Source organism: Terrapene carolina, unplaced genomic scaffold, assembly GCF_002925995.2.
Source record: "Terrapene carolina triunguis isolate 2854851 unplaced genomic scaffold, T_m_triunguis-2.0 Scaffold23, whole genome shotgun sequence".
NCBI lineage: Eukaryota > Metazoa > Chordata > Testudines > Emydidae > Terrapene > Terrapene triunguis.
The window spans coordinates 29,874,850-29,894,158 of NW_020664374.1; the positions used below are offsets into that span (position 1 = coordinate 29,874,850).

Sequence of the window (19,309 nt, forward strand, 5' to 3'; positions counted from 1 at the left end):
GAATTCCTGTGGTTTATAACTTTAGAAGAAAGAAGAAGAAAACGCAATCAGCATCAGAACTATCTACTGAACTCCAGCATCCACAGCTTTCTTTCATAAGCAAACTCCATTTTGGGGATCCTCATTCAGGTAGGAAAGATAAAGAGCAGATACATCAATACTATACTAACAGAGAATTAGAGTTATAAGAGTATTGAGAGAGCAGGGACCTGCTGGGAAAGTCTCCATAATAATGAGGACCTGGGGGGAAATCCCCATTCAAATCAATGACAACGTTCCCATTGACTTAAGTATTAAACGAGTCCAGGCTGGAGAAAGGACCTTGCCACAAAACTGACACAATCTGTCCTCTGGGTGGGAGTATGTAGGTTTTGTGTGGGTGACCTACCTCTGGATATTTTGCTGTGAGACTGAGATTCCAAAGAACTGGTGTTTCATGCCTGACCTGTTGTGTGCAGGGATCTACATGTGATACACATCTGCTGAGTATGTGCACACACACTAAATGCTTTATACCTATAGATATATATATTGCATCACATATCCAAATTCTGTTCTCATGTACACTGAAGTAACTCCACTGAAGCCATTGAAGTTGCACCAATGTAATAGAGTGAGCTATGGCTATCCACACATACAGATTATATACTCCAAACAAAAATATTGTGCAGTATCTGCACCTAACAAATAAATAATAAATGATTAATAATATTAGTGTAACATTAAGAATGAGAAACCAAACACTCAAAAGTTAGAAAATATAGAGTTAAGGAGGAATACTCAACTCTTAAATCTAACCCTTCATACATATCCTTTAAAATGTGGCTTCTCCTTATATCCTATATTATTTTTCAAATATAATATATAATTCAAACATACACAAAGCTTGTTGAAAATAATTAATAATTGCTAAGGATAAAATATACCCAACTCTAACTCTCATAAAGCAGGAAATATAGAGTACAACCACACAATCATCTTAATTCTGCTGTCTGTGTAATGACAGTTTTCCCCGGGAATAATTCCATATTCCCTAGTTTAGGTTGTTTTAGCTTAGGTGAGGTTTGTCTTTAGGACTGTTAACGGTTTTAGGAGGGTTTGTATTTTTGTTACTGGATTTGTGAACTACATTATAATGATGTTAGTAAGTAATTTGAATAGGTTATTGTAGTTTGTAGAGAGTAATTATTTTGTGCTAGGCAAAAGAGTGATACTGTAAATTTGTGTTTTTGTATAGCATGGCAAACACCAGAGTAGCTCAGGTAATGCATAGGCAGGCATGTACAAACTGCTTCCTGTTAAAAGCTGAAACAGCCCTTACCCTGGTATGTACCTCATAATATCCAGAATGGCAACTACCATTGGGACAGAGTGCCTGGGAATCCACCCCAATATGAGCAATGACATAACTAATAATGGAAATTAATGAATGAACTAATATAACCTCCATTCCTGTAGAATCCCCATGGCATATATGCGCAATGAGGGATGCTCAATGTTATTAAAGAACCTTAAAACTGGCATTTCCTGAATTTACTGATTACATAAATAAAATAATGTATATTTAAATAAAGGCTGGAATGCACTGTATATATTTGTAATTAGAATGCTTTCAATTTGTATAGAATACCTAATAATTTTATTAAAATTGGGTGGGCAGAGAGAGAGAGGGTAGGACCACGAGAAAAGATAAATTGACCATACAAAATATTAGCCTAAGCTCCCCTGAAGGCAGTTTATTACATGTACATCCTTAGGAAAAAGTCTTGCCCTGAATAATCCTGATTCAGAAAACCTCTTAAGCAGATGCTTAATGTTAAACACCTGCTTAAGGGGTTTCCTGGAGTGCAGGCACAAGTTTCATGTGTAGCAGCAAACCTTATAAAGGCTGAATGTCTCTTTTCTCTTACCAGAGTGACACACTCAGCAATGGGCTTAAACATGAGAGGATACTGTGTTGTTTCACCTGGACCCACATATATGAGAGGAGGGCCATAAAAACAATGTCCCTCTAGGATTGCTTGAAGTTTCCAGTCCTGATTAGACATATTACTCTGGAAAAAAAAATAGATGTCATCCAAATGGTACATTTAAAGTTACAACATACATTTACCTGCAATTACAGCTACATTTAACTTTCTATCCATTAATTCTTAGAATGGACACCAAATCAGATCACAATCTTTATTTTTTCAAAAGTGCCAACTCAGAGCAGAGTTTAGGAAAATAACGATTATATTTTTAAAAGTTTGAATGTATTCAACCATAAGTTCAATAATACTGGTACTGTGGGTACTAGTAGGAATGTTCTAAAAATTCATGTTTTACATACTCATACCATAAAAGAAGTTTGATTGTACTTATAATTATGGGCTCAATCTAACCAAAAATGTGCATAGCCATATGCACTCAGATACTGAATCTGCTGAAGACTAAACTATTTAGTAGAAAGACTGTCCTGCGGCAGAACCCAAAGTATGAAAGAAAAAACCAACAGTTGTGTGTTGACAAGTTGGAGGCTCAATGGGAGATGAAGAGTTCATGCAAATTTTTCTCTCATGCTCCACAACATCAGAATCTCATCCTCTTTAAAACCAGCACACCCCTTATCCAGCAACACACAAAAGTAACTCCAGTTCTAGGAGCAGCGCCAATAGACAGGCTGAGCAGGTCAATATCCATTATCTTATTTATTCTTTAAAAAGGAAAATAAAATGAGCAGAAATAAAGATCCCAATCATTTCAGAACAACCTCCTTGGTTACTTTCAGTGTTTCACTGTGCTTTCACAATACTATCCTTCTCCAGACAAGCTACTGATCTCACGTCTGATCATGGATCCCTCCCCTCTTCTTGTCTCATCAGATCTCAGTGTGACTTTTTCTATACTATCACTCTCTATTCTTCCTGACCACCTCACACAAAATATGGTATGTGCAGCACTCTCAACTCCTGGTGCAAACCTTAGGTAACATTTTTACTTCTAATAGAACCTTTAAGTCTTCCTCTTGTTGTTTTATGCCACATCATTTTCTCTCTTTAGCTTTTAATTTGAGACAGTCTGCTGATGGCCTAAAAAGCTTGATAATGACTTCTCTGAAGAAGATACCCAACCCGACAGCTCAAAATTCACTCTTTGACTCTCTCTCTCTCTTATATCTTTTTGGACTGTCGGCTTACACCATAATTGTGCACTATGGGATTTCTTGCATCAGTTTCTGGAGCATCAGGTCCTGTCATTGCTGGAGATAAATTATTAGATTAGATTAATGACTATTCTGATCTACTATGTTAATTACTGTACCCCTCTCTTACATCATAGCTTCTCAGTATTGAATGCTTCAAATATTTAACTTTTGAATACACTTTTCTAATGTATCTATATTACATATTATTAGGGCTGCGTGTCTGTCATGGAGGTTGCAGAAGTCACGGGTTCCATGATTTTCAGTGACCTCCGTGACTTCTGCAGCGGCAGGTGAGGCTCACACCAGGGCCAGCCACAATGGCCACCGGTGGAGTGGCTCTGCAGCCAGCCAATCAGGCAGCACCGCAGCCAGCCTTACCGGCCGCTGCTCGGGTAGCCCCGGGCAACTGGCCCCAGGAACCGCCCGAGCAGCGTCCAGTACGGCTGACCCCAAGGACCACCCGAGCAGCGGTCCCTGGGGCAGCGGGAGCAGCTGCTGCTCCAGTGGCTCCCGGCAGCTGGTGCCACTGGCCACGCCCCCCTCCCAGCAATGGCCCCCAGGTTGCCACCACCAGTAGCGCGTCCTCCCCAGGATTTAGTCAGGGGTATTTATAGTATAAGTCATGGACAGGTCACGGACTGTGAATTTTTACTAAAAATACCCATGACTAAATCGTAGCCTTACATCTTATTTATAACCTCACATTTCTCTTAAATAATTATTTTTTAAAAACAACTTCTTTTTTGTGGAGCAAAATACATTAATACGATCTGTACAATATTTAATTCTGCTATCATGCGCCTTAATTCAGATTTCTGCTTTCCTTCCACTGCCAGAAATCTTACATTTAGTATTCATACTACTCATACCAACCTTTCCCCCCCTACTTGCAATGTCCTGTATGTTAATAAGTGTCAGTCTCAGAAGAAAAATCATTAGGAATAACAGACTAAATAGTTATTGAGGTGGGCAGAAAACAATCTGTAACTCTTTTATGTTTTATGTTTACATACCATTTAGACTTTGGGCAACAAGATAACATCAGTATTTCAGTACTTTTGTGGTTTCTATGGTACATGGATGTTAATTTTAATTTAAAAGGCTGAATCCAATAATCCTGAATCTTGATTTAACCTTCTAATTGTAAAATGGACTTACTATTGGTATGTCCTGAATCACGGACTGATAGGCTGGGGTTACAAATTCAAGCTCAGCCTCAGCACTGTCTGTATTCACCACACACTCAATCAAGTAGACCCGAATATCATAGAAAGATTGCAGCAGAATCTGGCAGGGATAGCGACCAGGATATTGTGGAGTAAACTTTATAGGAAGTTCAACTGCTGTATCCTTATCTAAAAAAAAACAACAACAAAAAAGTATAATTATGTAAAGTGTTCCAAAAATATTTAATACACAAACATCTGGAGAGACATATGCAGTCTGTATAAAGAGATTCTTTCTACGGTACAAACATAACACAAGTAACTCTGGAATCACAGAAGTCTTTTCATTTATACATAGTCAAAATTAATTTTGCTAGAGAGAAACTTTTGAATATATGTACGCTTCCAAATAATATTATTTTGTATAATTTTTTGTTCTGCATAGAGAAAATATATTAAAAGATTTACTTATTACATTTAGAAAAGTTTATTGCATATGAATCTTTTCACAGATACCATATACATAGTGACTACAACTTAAAAACATTTGTCAACAATTATCATGCAGCAGTATCTGACACAGACTCAGACTTTAAAGCCAGAAGTGACCATCATGATCATCTTATCTGACACACAGCAGGCCACAGAACCTCGCCCACCCACTCCTGTAATAGACCCATCACCTCTGGCTGAGTTACTGAAGTCCTCAAATCATGGTTTAAAACTTCAAGTTACAGAGAATCCACCAGTTACACTAGCTTAAACCTTCAAGTGACTCGTGCCCCATGCGGCAGAGGAAGGCAAAAAAACCCTATGGTCTCTGCCAATCTGAACCAGGGGAAAATTCCTTCCCGATCCCAAATATGGTGATCAGTTAGACCGTGAGCATGTGGGCAAGACCCTCCAGCCAGACACCTGGGAAAGAATTCTCTGGAGTAACTCAGAGCCCTCCCCATCTAGTGTCCCATCAGCGGCCCTTGGAGATATTTACTACTAGCAGTTGCAGACCGGCTACATGCCATTGTAGGCAGTTTCATCATATCATCCCCCCCATAAACTTATTAAGATCAGTGTTAAAGCCAGTCGGGACATAACTCAGTATAGAAAATAATTATAATATTGCAGATACCATTGACCCTAACGCTCCCCCTGCGATCTACACATCTCTCTTTCTGTGATCCAGGGCAAAGGGTCAGCCATCTCCATGAACTCTGCAGAGGGCCCAGTGCAGAAAAGGAGGGGAAGACGTGAGGCAAGATAGTGGCTGTGAGCAGAAAGAAGTATGGTTATTCCCAGGAGCAGCCACCCACAAGCCCTTCAGGGAATTCACAAAAAGTGAATGCAGCTTACAGCGACAATAACTTCTCTGTGGTTCCCCTTTATACTGAAGAACCCCACTTCAGGAGGACTTCCAAGGGTAGATACCAATGCAGAAAGACCTACATGGAATGTAGAGCAGTGCAGAGGCATAGAACTTCCATACAGCTGGAACTGAGATCCACAGGGTTTGAGGACACCACCACCCAGTTTGTTCCACAAGGGAGGACACATCCCACCTACCTCAGCTAAGAGCTTGGAAAATAACTCTTACAATGTTTTCCTCCTCTACTCTCCCCTCCACTGGGTTATTTTGTGGAAAGGAGGCAATCAGGCTCAATGTGTGACATTATTTTCAAATGATATTTTAATGGCAACTATTGTGTTTTAAAAATGCAATCAATCTTCATTTACAATGCTGCTCTCTTTCACAAATTATATTGCCCACTTATTCAATTCTCACATTTCTGAAAATTGAACAGCAAACCAATACTTCCCTGTTGCTTTACTGCATTCCAAAAAGTTGATACTTCTCTTCTCTGTACCCTCCATTATTTCATAAAAATAGCTCAAGTTCAAAGGATGAATAATATAGCATTACATTACGAGCCTTTCAACATTACTAGGCTATCAAAAAGATTATAAATTGCACCTCAGGTTCAACCTTCTCTGAAATAAATTAGCTTGTTCCCTCATAAAGACAAGATTAATGACCTGCTAATTTATGAATTATTACCCTTTTTCTGTTTTGTCACTAAGTTATTATCCCCAATGGCTATCTTCCACAAAAATGTCCCAGGTTTGTCAGTTATGCAAGTAATAAAACTCCCTTCCTTATACCTGATTCATAAATATATTTCCTGCAAATTTGACTGTAACCCTATCTGATCAGTCAATTTGTGGGAGTACACAGAGGATATCCAAACCAATATACATATCTAAATCATTAGTGATATATTTTAAGTACTTGCAGTACTTCAAGGTAAGATGGAATGTCTGTCCTCACATAGTCCAGTTATTGTCAATATACTGTAGTGTATTTTGTATGAATTGGAAGCTCCAAAATGTTTTGTAGCAATAAGAGAAAATTTTAAATGTTATGTATTATAGAAGCTTATTATTGGAGTAAATACTGCTCCCCCTGTTGCACCCCTATGGTCATTTAGAGTCCACTCCTGACTAACCAGAACAATTCAGTTCTATTACGCAGTGGGGAGGGCAGTTTATCACCATCCTCCATAAGGTTCTATAGCCCCCCATGTACCATTGATATGTGCTGCAACAGCAACAGGGGATAAATTCCTTCCTTCATAAGCCCTATGGAAATGCATTCTGCTAACACAGGCTGTGAGCTGGGAAGATTATTTCCTATTATTTTTAGTCAGGACACTCAAGTGTTTCACAAGATACTGAAGCCCAACAATATTAGTCAGGATAAAATCTAGCAAATTATTAACTAAAATTCTTCATTTTAAATGTTAATTTAAATATATAGGGGCATGAGTAGCCAATCACTAGACCAATGGTCCCCAAACTTTTTTGTTCACATCCCCCCCTTACCTGGTCCGCACCCCTCCAAGAGCCACAGTCAGGAACCGGGGCTGGGAGCAGGGCCACAATTGGGAGTGGGGCCAGCGCTGCCACTGGGGCCTCAGCCAGGAGCAGGGTCGCAGTCAGGGCCAGGAGCTGCGGCAGGGTGCGGGCCTGCAGTCAGGACCAGGAGCCAGGGGCCACGGTCCGTAGCAGAGCTGTGTCCGGGAGTGGGGATGGGAGCCAGTGGCCAAGGCTGGGGCCGGGGATGGGGCTGAGGCCAGAGTGGAGCTGGGAGCAGAGCAGGGCTGGGTGGTGCTCCCTCCCTGTCGCCCATGGGGGCTGGCCTGGGCCCTGCCACCCTTCCCCCTGAACGTTCCTCTGCACCCTCCCAGGGGGGCGTGCCCCATAGTTTGGGGACCACTGCACTAGACCCATCTATGGTTGCTGCATTTTGTATACCCTAAAGGTAAAATGCATGCCTTATGGATATTATATTTATTTTTTATAAAAAAGAATCTCTCCCCAATATTTATAATATTTGGTTTGGGCAGTGCTTTTATAAAATATTCATTCCACATGCATAAATCAGATATTTAAGTTCAGGAATAGGTAATCTGAATAACTATGATCAATGAAAGGGAAAGCAAGGAAATGTGTAATGTTTATATCATATGGTCAGGTACTTTACTCCCTAGAAAATGATACAAGTGAGATTGAATCGTCAAGTCAAATAAATTACAACAAATACTTTCTAAAAATCTTCCGAGATATATGAAGGTTGTTTTCTTCAGAATGCTACTTTTAATGCATACAGTAAGGTAATCAGGATTTAAGATTTTCTCAAACCAAAATGTTTTTCTTCTTTTTCTGTCTCTTGCACTACAGTAAGCACAAAGGCCTTTGCAAAGAATTAATTCACAGACTTGCTGAAAATCATCCACAGGGTCGCAACAGTGGCAACCAGGGCAGCAGTTGAGAGCACATGTAGGAAAGTGGGAATGGTGGGCAACAGCCAGGCCAACTCCTCACAGCAGGACCTGCACCATGATTCCCTGGAGGTGAATGATGGCCCCAAGCTTCTCCCTGGACCCAATGAGAAGCAGAAAACACCAGCAATAGTGGGTGTGATTTCTCCAGGTGGGGATTTTTCCTTTGGAGAGACCGTGTGCATGGGTTGTGGGAGGTAGGACAGCAGGATGCTCTGGGAGCTCCCCAATCCCTGATGGCTGGGAGAAGACAGAAAAGAACAGGGTAGAAGAGATGGGGATTTTCCCCTGTAGTTTGGGGGCCCAAATGGAAAACCCTGACTAAATTTGAAATTTGTAGCACCCTCCCCACACAAAAAAGGTTTAACACATTTTTTATGAAGGGACTAACTCCCCAGAGTGATTTTAGGGGGTGTGTGGTATTCTGCACTGGTAACTTTGAGAATTATAGATGCTTTTGTAAACCAAGTCAAATTGCCTTCACCAATTTCTTGAAAAAGTCGAAGTAAGGACTCTCCTTTAACATGTGTATAATTACACACGGATTTAATCATATATTGATTTCATATTGGCAAATTTACTTTAAATATGTTCTCTGTGTGTTTTTCTGTCTATATGTATATTTTATGACCCACTTGCACATTGTAATTTCTAAAAAAATAAAATAGCTTATTTCAACATCATATTTTACAGCCATAAAATATGGACAAAGGGCATTTTCATTTTATCTACATATAATTTTACAAGATGCATAATGCCCTCAAGAATGTACAGAATGTATTGCAAAGATTCTGCAATTTTGGAACAGCAACTTTTGAAACCTTCACATTTGGGGATGATTACATCTAAATGGTTAACATCCTAATGTGTTTCATTAGAGCTGAAGAGCTGCTGGGAGCATAGGGCCAACTACTGGACAGCTGAATGGTGGCTAGCCCCAGGGCTACCAGACCAGCAGCTCCAGCCAGCCCCGGGGGTGCTGAGCACTCCCATTTTTTCTCCCTCAGTGCTTGAGCCCCTTCGCACCCACAGGGGAAGGGATGCCAGGCTGCACCTCCATGGCATGGTTCCAGATAAGGGACTGGTAATTTGCTTGCTTGGTATATTGTGGAAGACTATCATAAATTGAGGGGAAGTCCTCTTTCTAGGCTTGCTTTAGACAGAAAAGCTTATATTGCACACCATTTAATGCACTGAGTTAGCTGTTGGGTCATAGAAAAGGGTTATCAGAATTTCTACTAATTTCAACTGTGCACGAGGTATATTCACCATAATGCAAAAATTGCAAGGCTTCTAAATTTGTATGGATTCTTCCTGACATACTTCCAGGGCTTTAGTTGGTCAATCCTTGCCAGACTTCTGGCTGAGTCACACCCAATCAGTGTGTATACTGCTGTCAACATTCTGCAGTTGTTGGCCAAGTTCATTTGCTGTGGCATGGGTTGGTATAAACCTGGCTTTCTTTCACTCCAGGATTAACAACAGCAATGTTGATTTATTTATTTATTTATTTGGGGGGGGGGGGGGGAGAAAAAGAGAATTCAAGACTTTGTTCCGGGAGCCAGCAAGGTGCTCAGTGGGTTACAGTAAAACATCGGGCACTTCAGTTCTTAACCATTTGTAGATTACTCCAAAGACATCTAGAATCAAGGGGATATACTTAACTTCAAGTTAAGGAGGGCCTTTCCAGAATTCAGCTCATTCTAGAGAGCAGGTTAAATGTTTGTGGGGTGAGGCTGATGACAGCCATTCCCCAAGTAGCATGGATTACAGAAGAAAGGTTGACCTGCATTGGACAAGTTATTGTTGGACAGTTTCCCCGATGTGTTAAATTAGTAAGGTTGCAGCCTAGTTAAACCACATTCCCAGTGTACTGTCTTTTTTTCGGATTTCTCCACTTACACGTGAATAAACTGATTTTCTCCTTCATAAGTCATCCAACGCAGATTTCCACTTTTAGGAAACGGGAAAAAAATGAATCTGCAAAGGAAAGAGCTGTGGATTGGAGAAAGTGTTATTGAAGTGGCAATCGCACAAACTACGTATTTGATATCGGTGGGTAGAAGTTAATAATAATTTGAAAATATGTGCACAGAGTTAGAACTTTACAACAAAGTGAAAAAGTGGGTTCTTGAGTTATTGGTCCTAATAGAGTGACAAGAGGAACCAGGGGGTTGACACAAGGCCCCTGAAATTTAAGAAGGAAGAGTAGAGAATTAATACAGAAAATAAAGTTCTCCAAATGTGTCACCAATGTTCTTATTAGAGGCTCTTAGAATAATCAGATCAAGGAAAAGAGCTCAGAACGAATACTAAAGAATCCAGTAAACACTTGAGTAGATATCAGCACTGACGGAACCAAATAAGAGTGTTGAGTCTATCATTTATTGCATTGAAACAAATGAATGTAATGCTAGTGATGATAGCTTAAAAGTAGACAATGCCAAAAGACTAGACAAATGCCAGCTAATAATTTCTGTAGTAAACAAGGTCACAGTTTTCTTCATCTTCCACAGCTTTGGAACTTATGACTGAGGGACAGAAGTGCTCTCTGAACACAAAACAAAATAAAACCTAACCAACTGTTTTAGCATCAGTGTAAGATTTTTACACAAAGACAGAGAAAACTGAATATATTAACTGTAAAAAACATTTATCAGAAGAGAGGTGATAACTCCAAATACTTTTCACAGTATTTCTACAGAAAACTTTTTAATCCATTCACTGGAAAAATAAAATCAAACCTTTTTTATTGGACATTCTTTAAAAATATAACAGCAGGCAGCCTATATTGTCAAATCTTGTCAGGAGAAGCTATAGAACTCTTTTATTAGTTTTTGATACAGAACCTAAATTAGGTATCACGATGTAATACAATGCCTTTCATTTTAAGAACAATTTTTCAGTGCACTATATTTCAGTGCACAGATGCACTTCCATCTCCTGCTGGACAATTTTTATGCTGAAATAGTTCAAAACAAAACATCTTACATCTCTGTAGTTCAAAATGTAAAAGGCTTTTTCTTCCATTTGCCTAGTTGGGTTTTTATTTCCAATTTTATAAAAGACGCTAGACAAAGAGACAAAACATTTTATCAGATGCGTGAGTAGAAGTGCAGAGGACTTGGAGCACATCTGACTTAGGTAAGCAAGTCCACCACTGTGCAGGTAGCGAATGAGATGTGTGCTGTGGTGCAGGGCTATTGTGTTTTGGGGGTTATTGTGCATACTGATTATGTTGTGTGTGGTGGTTGTGTTGATTTGGGTGTAGGGCTTGTAGGCTGGTGGACCTAATCACCAGCCTGGGACAAAAATTCCATGTCTGGTTCCATTTGTATTCTTCTTCCCAGAGCTCAGTTTATTCTTTAAAACACACACAAAGGGAATTATGAAACCACCACTACCACCAAACCTATAGTCTTGTTCTTAACTCAGGCTGTGGGGCCCTCTGGCAGATATGGGGGCTGGACCTTCCCCAGCCTATTGGTGTCTGTGGGGCCTGCTTGCCCTCTCGCAGCCTTCTGCTGCAGCCACAGGAGAGTGTATTCCTCATGGAAGTGGTGCGCTCATGTATATACTCCAGCTGGGAGTCAGACCCAGTTATTATCAGCTGTTTAGCTGGATCAGCTGATTCCCAGTACCTGCCTGCTGGGCTTCCCTCCAGCACAGGACCAGCTGCTCTCCAGCCCACCTAGTTCTTAAAGGGACAGACTGCCCTATTACATGGGGTTGCACTGGGAGATTTGCATTGATTTGTGCAGGTGATGAATGAGGGCAGCATGCTGTGGTGATGGGCTATGTGTGTTTGCAGTTACTGTGTGTGCTGGTCACAGGCCACAGAGCCAAGAGAGACACCTGGACCATAGCTTCACCACTTTTTGGCCAGGCTAAACCTGAGTGGCACTGCAAACCCATGTGTCAGGTTTCAATGTCACGCACTCAGATTTGGCCTGGCTGCATGGAGAGATGGCAGGGCCAAATCTGAGTGAATGGCATTGAAACCCTAGTGCACCAGATCCCAACACCACTCAGGTTCCCAGCCAAAAGGTTATCCAGCCATGGCCTGGGCGCTCCCCTGCCCCCAGCTCTGCGGACTATGTGACCAATGCACACAATAACCCCAAACACTCAAATTTGGAGGGAGTGGGTTTAGGGGTCAGGCTGCTTGGAGGGGAGGGAGGTTGTGCCCAAGAGGGAAAGACGAAGGTCAGGCAGAAAAAGGGGAGCAAATCTATGATCCATCACTTTAAGTGGCACTCCACTGCCCCTGGCTGGTTCTGTTGTGGGGATAGTTGTGTTGATTAGTGTCAGGGGAGGTTGTGCTGGGAGAATTGTGCTGATTTGTGGAGGTGGCAGCTGGACCAAGTAATCCACCACCTGTGCTAGCTCTCCAGGGCCGGCTCCAGGCACCAGCCAACCAAGCACGTGCTTGGGGCGGCTCCTGGTAAGGGGCGGCCAATCTTGGGGTGGCGGGGGGTGCTCAGGGTTTTTTGTTTTTTGGGGGGGGGAGGTTCGGTCGGGCCGCGCTGGGGGTGGGTTGTTTTTGTTTCGGCGGCTGGGGGTGGGGGATTCAGCAGCGGCGCTCCGCAGGGGGTGTGTGTGGCGGCACGGCGGGGTGCTCCGCGGGGGGGGGGGGGGTCGGCAGCGCAGCTCGGCAGTGGGGGTGTTTGGCGGTGCGGCGCTCGGGAGGAGGTGTGTGTGGCGGCGGGAGGGTTCGGCAGCGCGGCGTGGTGCTCCGCGGGAGGTGGGGGTGGTGTTCGGCGGTGCTCCGCGGGGGGGGGGTCGGCGGAGCGCCACGGGGGGCTGGGGGTGTTCGGCGGTGCGGCACTCCGTGGGGGGGGGGTGAGTGGCATCGCGGTGCTGAGGGTGTGTGTTATGGCGTCGCTATGGAGGGCGGCACTCTTTTTTTTTGCTTGGGGCAGCAAAAAAGTTAGAGCCAGCCCTGTGTCTCTCCCCTACACTCAATGAAATGGTTGCATCCACATTATCTGTACTGTAAGGGTGATCATTGGCTAAGTTAGTCTTGGACTCGGTGTGACACAGATATGTGCCTTACTGTAGCTGTATACCACAAGGTGTAATTGGTAAAGTCAAAATGGCTGAGAACTTAAAAACTGGATGGTAACAGACTACAAATCTCAATGATGACTCAACCTGGTGATATTCTGAACAAAAAGAGCTCTCAATCATGCTTGTAGCTGTTTCCATCACTTCATTCAGACCCAGACATTTTAGGCTTCAGTGTGACATACCAAACAATATTCTCAGAGTCTTATTATATAGATACTACCGAACAGTATCTAACCTTACCCCGTTGCTATCCTTTGCTTATTTCACATGTGACCCTGTACTTTAAATGCTGGCACCTATTCCATGGAATGCAAAAGGCTTTTGTCTATGCTAGGAGTGCAAGTTCAAGTTCTTTGAAGGTAAGGGATTGTGTTCAAGAGAGTTTGGAGCAAAATGGAACAAAAACATACTCTGTGAAGCATTTGTTTAGTAAGCTAAAGTACCTGTGATCCATCAAATATCAAAACGTATCCATCTCTACCTATCAAGCTTTTGTGCGCATTTCTACTTCAATTGCTCAAAGCCACTGCCAGTGTTACATTCCAGTGCCTACAGACCCCATCCCTTCCACCTGAAGGAATACCTTGGTGAATTGCCCAAATACTATTAGTTCTGCATTCTGAGGACTCATTTAGTATTCAGGTTTCAGACAGCACTAGCATAGGTTCTGTAGTATCTAGGCTACTGCACAAATTGGTCTCTGGACTAACAATTCTCCTCTCAGAAACAAGCAGATTTTATTTTATTTGGGGAAAAGTGGGTGTCAGATTTCCCTAGTGAACTAGAATAGCATCTTTGAGTTTTTGGTAATCCCGGGCAAGATCATGAGTTACATAGGCTGCCCCACCAGATGTACTGACACCAATTTCTATTTAACAGACGAGCTACGTTCTTTTTTTCTATCCATACACATTATTCATTCTATTCTTTCTTTTTAAATTATGCATTGACTTCACCTCAACTTCACTGTGTTTTTTTAATTCTCTTATAATAAATCTCTGCACAGGATTACAGAGTTTCTACTTGTTGCCATGTTCTCTTCTTCTTTAGTCTCTCGCTGCAAGGCAGATTTGTCAGACCTCAAATCATTCTTGTAACTCTTTTCATCAACCTCCTTTGTGAAGTGTAGACAACAGAACTGAACATAGTATTCCAGTAATGGTTTCAGTAATGCCATATACAGTGGTAATATCACCTTCCTATTTCTACTCAATATCCCCATTTATACTGTGACGTTGTGCAGTCTATATGGTTTTATAAAAATATAAGTGAATGTAATGTAATTGGGATATGCTTCATGCAAAAGGTCTCTTGTAAGGTATCATTACAAAGCTCATAATCTACTGAGTGTAATCATCCTATTTGTAGAAATGTACCACTCTTGTATCTAAAACTAGAAATATAAAATATAACTCTGAGGGCCTATTGTAATTATGTAAAGTGTGGGCCATTAATCATGGTTTGGAATCTTGATGACTCCCATTAACAAGGACCATTGTCTGCAGATGACTGTGTTTACCTGTGAGTCTTCCTGTATATGTGTGTGCTGGCAAGTGAGTAATGAAGTCTTGCAGTGACATGTGATCATGTCACCTGAACTGGAATCCATCTTTAACCTGGTGCTTTTCCAGTGAGGGGGGTGAAAACCCAGAGGGACAAAGAGTTCCCGCCTTATGCAAAAGATATATAAAGGGGTGGAAGAGAACAGAGAGAGAGAGGAGCCATCATGGAGAAGCCCCTAGCTAACACCTAAGCTGGAACAAGAGCTGTACCAGGGGAAAGAATTGTGCCCAGGCCTGGAAGGTGTCCAGTCTGAGAAAAACTTACTGAAGCATCTCTGAGGGTGAGATTATCTGTATTTAGTTTGATTAGGCATAGATTTGCGCATTTTATTTTATTTTGCTTGTGACTTACTTTGTTCTGTCTGTTACTACTTGGAACCACTTAAATCCTACTGTCTGTATTTAATAAAATCACTTTTTATTTAGTAATTTACTCAGAGTATGTATTAATACCTGGGGGAGCAAACAGCTGTGCATATCTCTCTATCTGTGTTATAGAGGGCGAACAACTTATGAGTTTGCCCTGCATAAGCTTTATGCAGGGTAAAACGGATTTATCTGGGTTTAGACCCCATTGGGAGTTGGGCATCTGAGTGCTAAAGACAAGCACACTCCTGTGAACTGTTTTTGGGTAAACTTGCAGCCTTGGGACAAGTGATTCAGACCCTTGGTCTGTGTTGAAGTCAGACAGGAGTGGCTGGCTCAGCAAGACAGGGTGCTGAAGTCCTGAGCTGGCAGGGAAAACAGAAGCAGGGGTAGTCTTGGCACATCGGGTGGCAGCTCCCAAGGGGGTTTCTGTGATCCAACCCGCCACATATACATCCAAGGATTGCATTTTCTTTCTTAGCTACCACATCATACTTCAAGCTATATCAGTTGATTATCCACTATGACCATTAAGTTCCCTTCAGAGATATTGCTTTACAAAATACAGACCCCCTCCTGTAAGTATGATCTACATTCTTTGATCCTAGAGATATGATCTTGCACTAGCTATATTAAAATGCATATTGTTCAAGAGATCCCAACTGACCAAGCAATCCAAGTTACTCTGTAGAACTGACCCATCCTTATTACTTCGTTAATTTTTGTCAACTTCAAAATTCACCAGCAATGTTTTTATATTTTCTTTTAGATCACTGATGAAGATATTTAATAACACTGGGCCAAAAATAGATTACTGGGGGATGTCACTACAAACATCTTCATTGGATGAAGATACCTCATGATTGTGCGTGGCCACCTTTTGCTTTGCAGAAGTGCTGGGCAAAAATAGTTCCCACTAACTTGCACTGAAGTTGTTGGTGCTCTACACCTCTGAAAATTATGCCCAAATTAAGTCAAAAGCTGGGCATCCAAAAAAGAAGGCACCTCAAAATCAGATAATTTCAGCCACTATTTGTTCTCTGAGCCACCCCCACTTGAGTCTCATTTACATAGTGTAGGAGTTTGGGGAAAGAAATGAGATAAGGTCACACAATAAATCTTGGGCCCTTCAGACTTGGTCCTCAACAGCTGACTGCAGGAAACCCAGATCCTCAGAGACGTCCCTACCTCGATTCTCCCTTACCTCCTCCTGTTCCTCTTATCTGAAGTTCTGTTATGTGACTTTTACTTAGAAATGCCTCAATAATTTGTTAGGGGTTTTTTGCGTAATAGATTAATCTGCAAGACCTAATCTGATATTTGGATCTAACTTGTTTTCAACAGAACTCCTAAAAAATAGGGCAGAGAGGATGAAGAGGAAGGCTTTGGTTAAATATTTTTGGTTAACTATAGGATGTTGCTCCCTGCAAGGGGTTGCACTCACCTCTCACGAGCACCCCCTGGCCGAGTGCATGTGCCTGCACTCTCTCTCTACCTGTTTGTGGTGGTCTTCGCTGACTCAGCCCTCCGGCCAAATCACAGACCCTCTGTCAGTTTGTCCCTGCTCCGGAATAGGGCAGTCCTCCAGGCTTCTTCCCTGGAGGCAGTATCTTCTCCCAGCTCTTCAGCTGGACCACTACAGTTTAGCCCCCTTCTGGGATGCCTCAAAGTCCAGGCCACTTCCCCCAGCAACTAATGGGGGGTTGGAGGGGACCTGGGCCCGCCCACTACTCCGGGTCCCAGCCCAGGGACCTTGTAGATAGCAGCTGTCGCTGTGTCCCTTTATCTAAGTTGCGCTGCTGCTCTAATTCCCTGGGCCACTTCCCCGTGGCTCCCGCATATTCTTCACTCTTAGCTCAGGGCCTTGTTCTTGTGGAGTACCAGCAGCCAGCCTGGAACACCAATCTCTCTCCTCCAGCTCTAGCAAGGAACTGAACTTGCTCCGGCCTTGCAGCTCTTCTTATACTGACCTGTTAGGCCCTGATTGACTACTTCCCACACAGCTGCTCTAGGCAGCTTGGAAGACCTCTCTACTTTCTTTTCTGGGGCAGGGCCATAAGGCCTCCAGCAGGGGCCTCAGAGCCTCACCCCATCACACTCAGCCATACCAGAGTTTAGTCTGGCACAATTTTCTTTAAAGCACAGTTTTAAGTAAAAGCTTAAAAATTGCAAAAATGTTCTGTAATCTCAAGAGAATATAAAAATAAATTAGAGCTTTAACAAATAATATGTGAATCCTAAAACCTTGCAGCTCTTCTGCAACATTTCTGCTTTGCATAATTGATCTAGAAATCCTCCATTTGATATTTATTGATTGTACCTATAATACCCAGTGAGTCCTTCATTGCCTGAAAGATAAATAACAGGTTTTAAATTGTTTTAAAATCCCAGATAGTAATTCTATTCCCCCCGCTCCATAATTAACATTGTATTGCTAGAGATGAACAGCAAGTATACTGAAGGTAAAGTATAGCTTACAGGTGCACTGTTAAAATTGGCTAAAATAATTAATTCAGTCTTGGCCCTTTAAAAATCCTACTGACCTGTAGGAAAATAATGTCCTTTTTATAGGAACTCAGTGCTAGAGAATGGAATTTACCCCATAGAGCTGGAAATCTTCTTCTGGATAAGAGATATTTGAAAGAATCAGGACTGCACACATACAAATGTATCACAAATAGACTATGAAAAATTATATTTCCACTTAAAAGCAATATTCTGATAATTATATTAAAAAGATACAAAAATATAATGTCTATACAATGTGGCTAATAGTTCAAGTTTTAAATGGTGATTCTACCCTGAAAAGTAACTCTAAAAATAGCAACTTCCCACTCAGTGGATCTATTTATGACATGTGGAGTCGAATCTATTTACGATAGCAGCCAAGATACGTTTTTACTGCTTTTTGCATCTGCCCTGCAAGATCAACATTGCTAGGAATATACGTCAAACTCAATTCCTTCTTGTGTATATCATCAACAGAATTGTTTACTAAATTCCAGTTAGTTACATCTGTTTACCTCATTGCCCAGGTGACACTGTCAGCTTCAAGACAAGGCAGTGGAGATGCACTGGTGTCAACAATGCCATATTTGGTTTTAAAAAAAACCCTAAAGGTTCCTTAATGGTAACTGTTGGCCTTTGAGAGATGGGCCTCTGTACATTCACCCATGAAGGACTGCATTCCCTGGAACTGAAGTCACAAAACACAAAACAGTGGGATAAGAACACCAAGGTAGAGGGAAGGGTGAGCAGGAAGTGTGAATGCACAAAGGTGACTTTCAAATTAGAACAATCACCAGTAATTGTCCTTTTGTTCTTCTTCCAGGTTCTCTGTGCTTTGCCATTTGTGAGAGAAAAGTGAGTAGTACCACCTTGATTATACAGTGTCCATTGAAACCAGAGTGCAAGATGTCCTTGCCAACTGAGTCGCCAGCATCAAAGTCCTGATGTCAGAGTCTCTCCCATAGGATGGTGCCAGTGGCAGGGCCAAAGCAAAAGATAGTGTAACGGTCTCACTCATTTAGTGGCCGATAGTTTCAGTGCCAAAGTAGGTCAACAAGAACCTAGATCGCCAATCTGAACCACTCATGCTAAGGCCTGTGCCTTAAAGTCCTCACTGGGGAAGCAGGCCTGAAACCTTAACTGTCTATCCTGATGTGTTCTGGCTGTGAATACCTAATGGGCAGCATGCTGTCAGGGTGTGAGAGCTTCTCCTAGAGACACTGAGCTGCAGACCTGTACTCTGGATTCCGAATAAAGGGCCGAAGTGTCGTTTTCTTGATAAGAACATAAAAACGGCCATATTGTAGGGTTACCATTCGTCCGGATTCCCCCGGACATGTCCGGCTTTTTAGGCTAAAAATAGCGTCCGGGGGGAATTTGTAAATGTCCGGACTTCCCCCTGATGCAGAGCAGTGCTGTCGGCCGGACGGTGTCACTTACATGGGGCTCCGACACTCAGCCAGAGAGAGCATGTCCTCCTCCCTCCCTGCATCGCAGATCGGCTCGGGCAGTCTGGAGCTCCTCCCCCGCTGTTGCCCAGCGGCTCAGGCAGTTCCTGAGCAAGTTCACCGAGACATTAGGTGAAGAAAGGCCAACAACAAGGGGGCCAGGGGG

At 42.3% G+C, this 19,309-nt stretch overlaps 1 protein-coding gene across 1 annotated transcript in view; it reads right to left on the bottom strand.

Annotated features, from left to right (window-relative positions):
- Positions 1-19,309, bottom strand: part of LOC113406192 (cilia- and flagella-associated protein 47-like) — a 691,445-nt gene that overhangs the window by 359,619 nt on the left and 312,517 nt on the right. Inside the window, exons 46-47 of the mRNA XM_029910955.1 lie at positions 4,346-4,542; positions 1,911-2,054 (exon numbers count right to left, since the gene is read on the bottom strand). Of these exons, the coding sequence (XP_029766815.1) occupies positions 1,911-2,054; positions 4,346-4,542 (341 nt within the window). The remainder of the gene's footprint in view (positions 1-1,910; positions 2,055-4,345; positions 4,543-19,309) is intronic.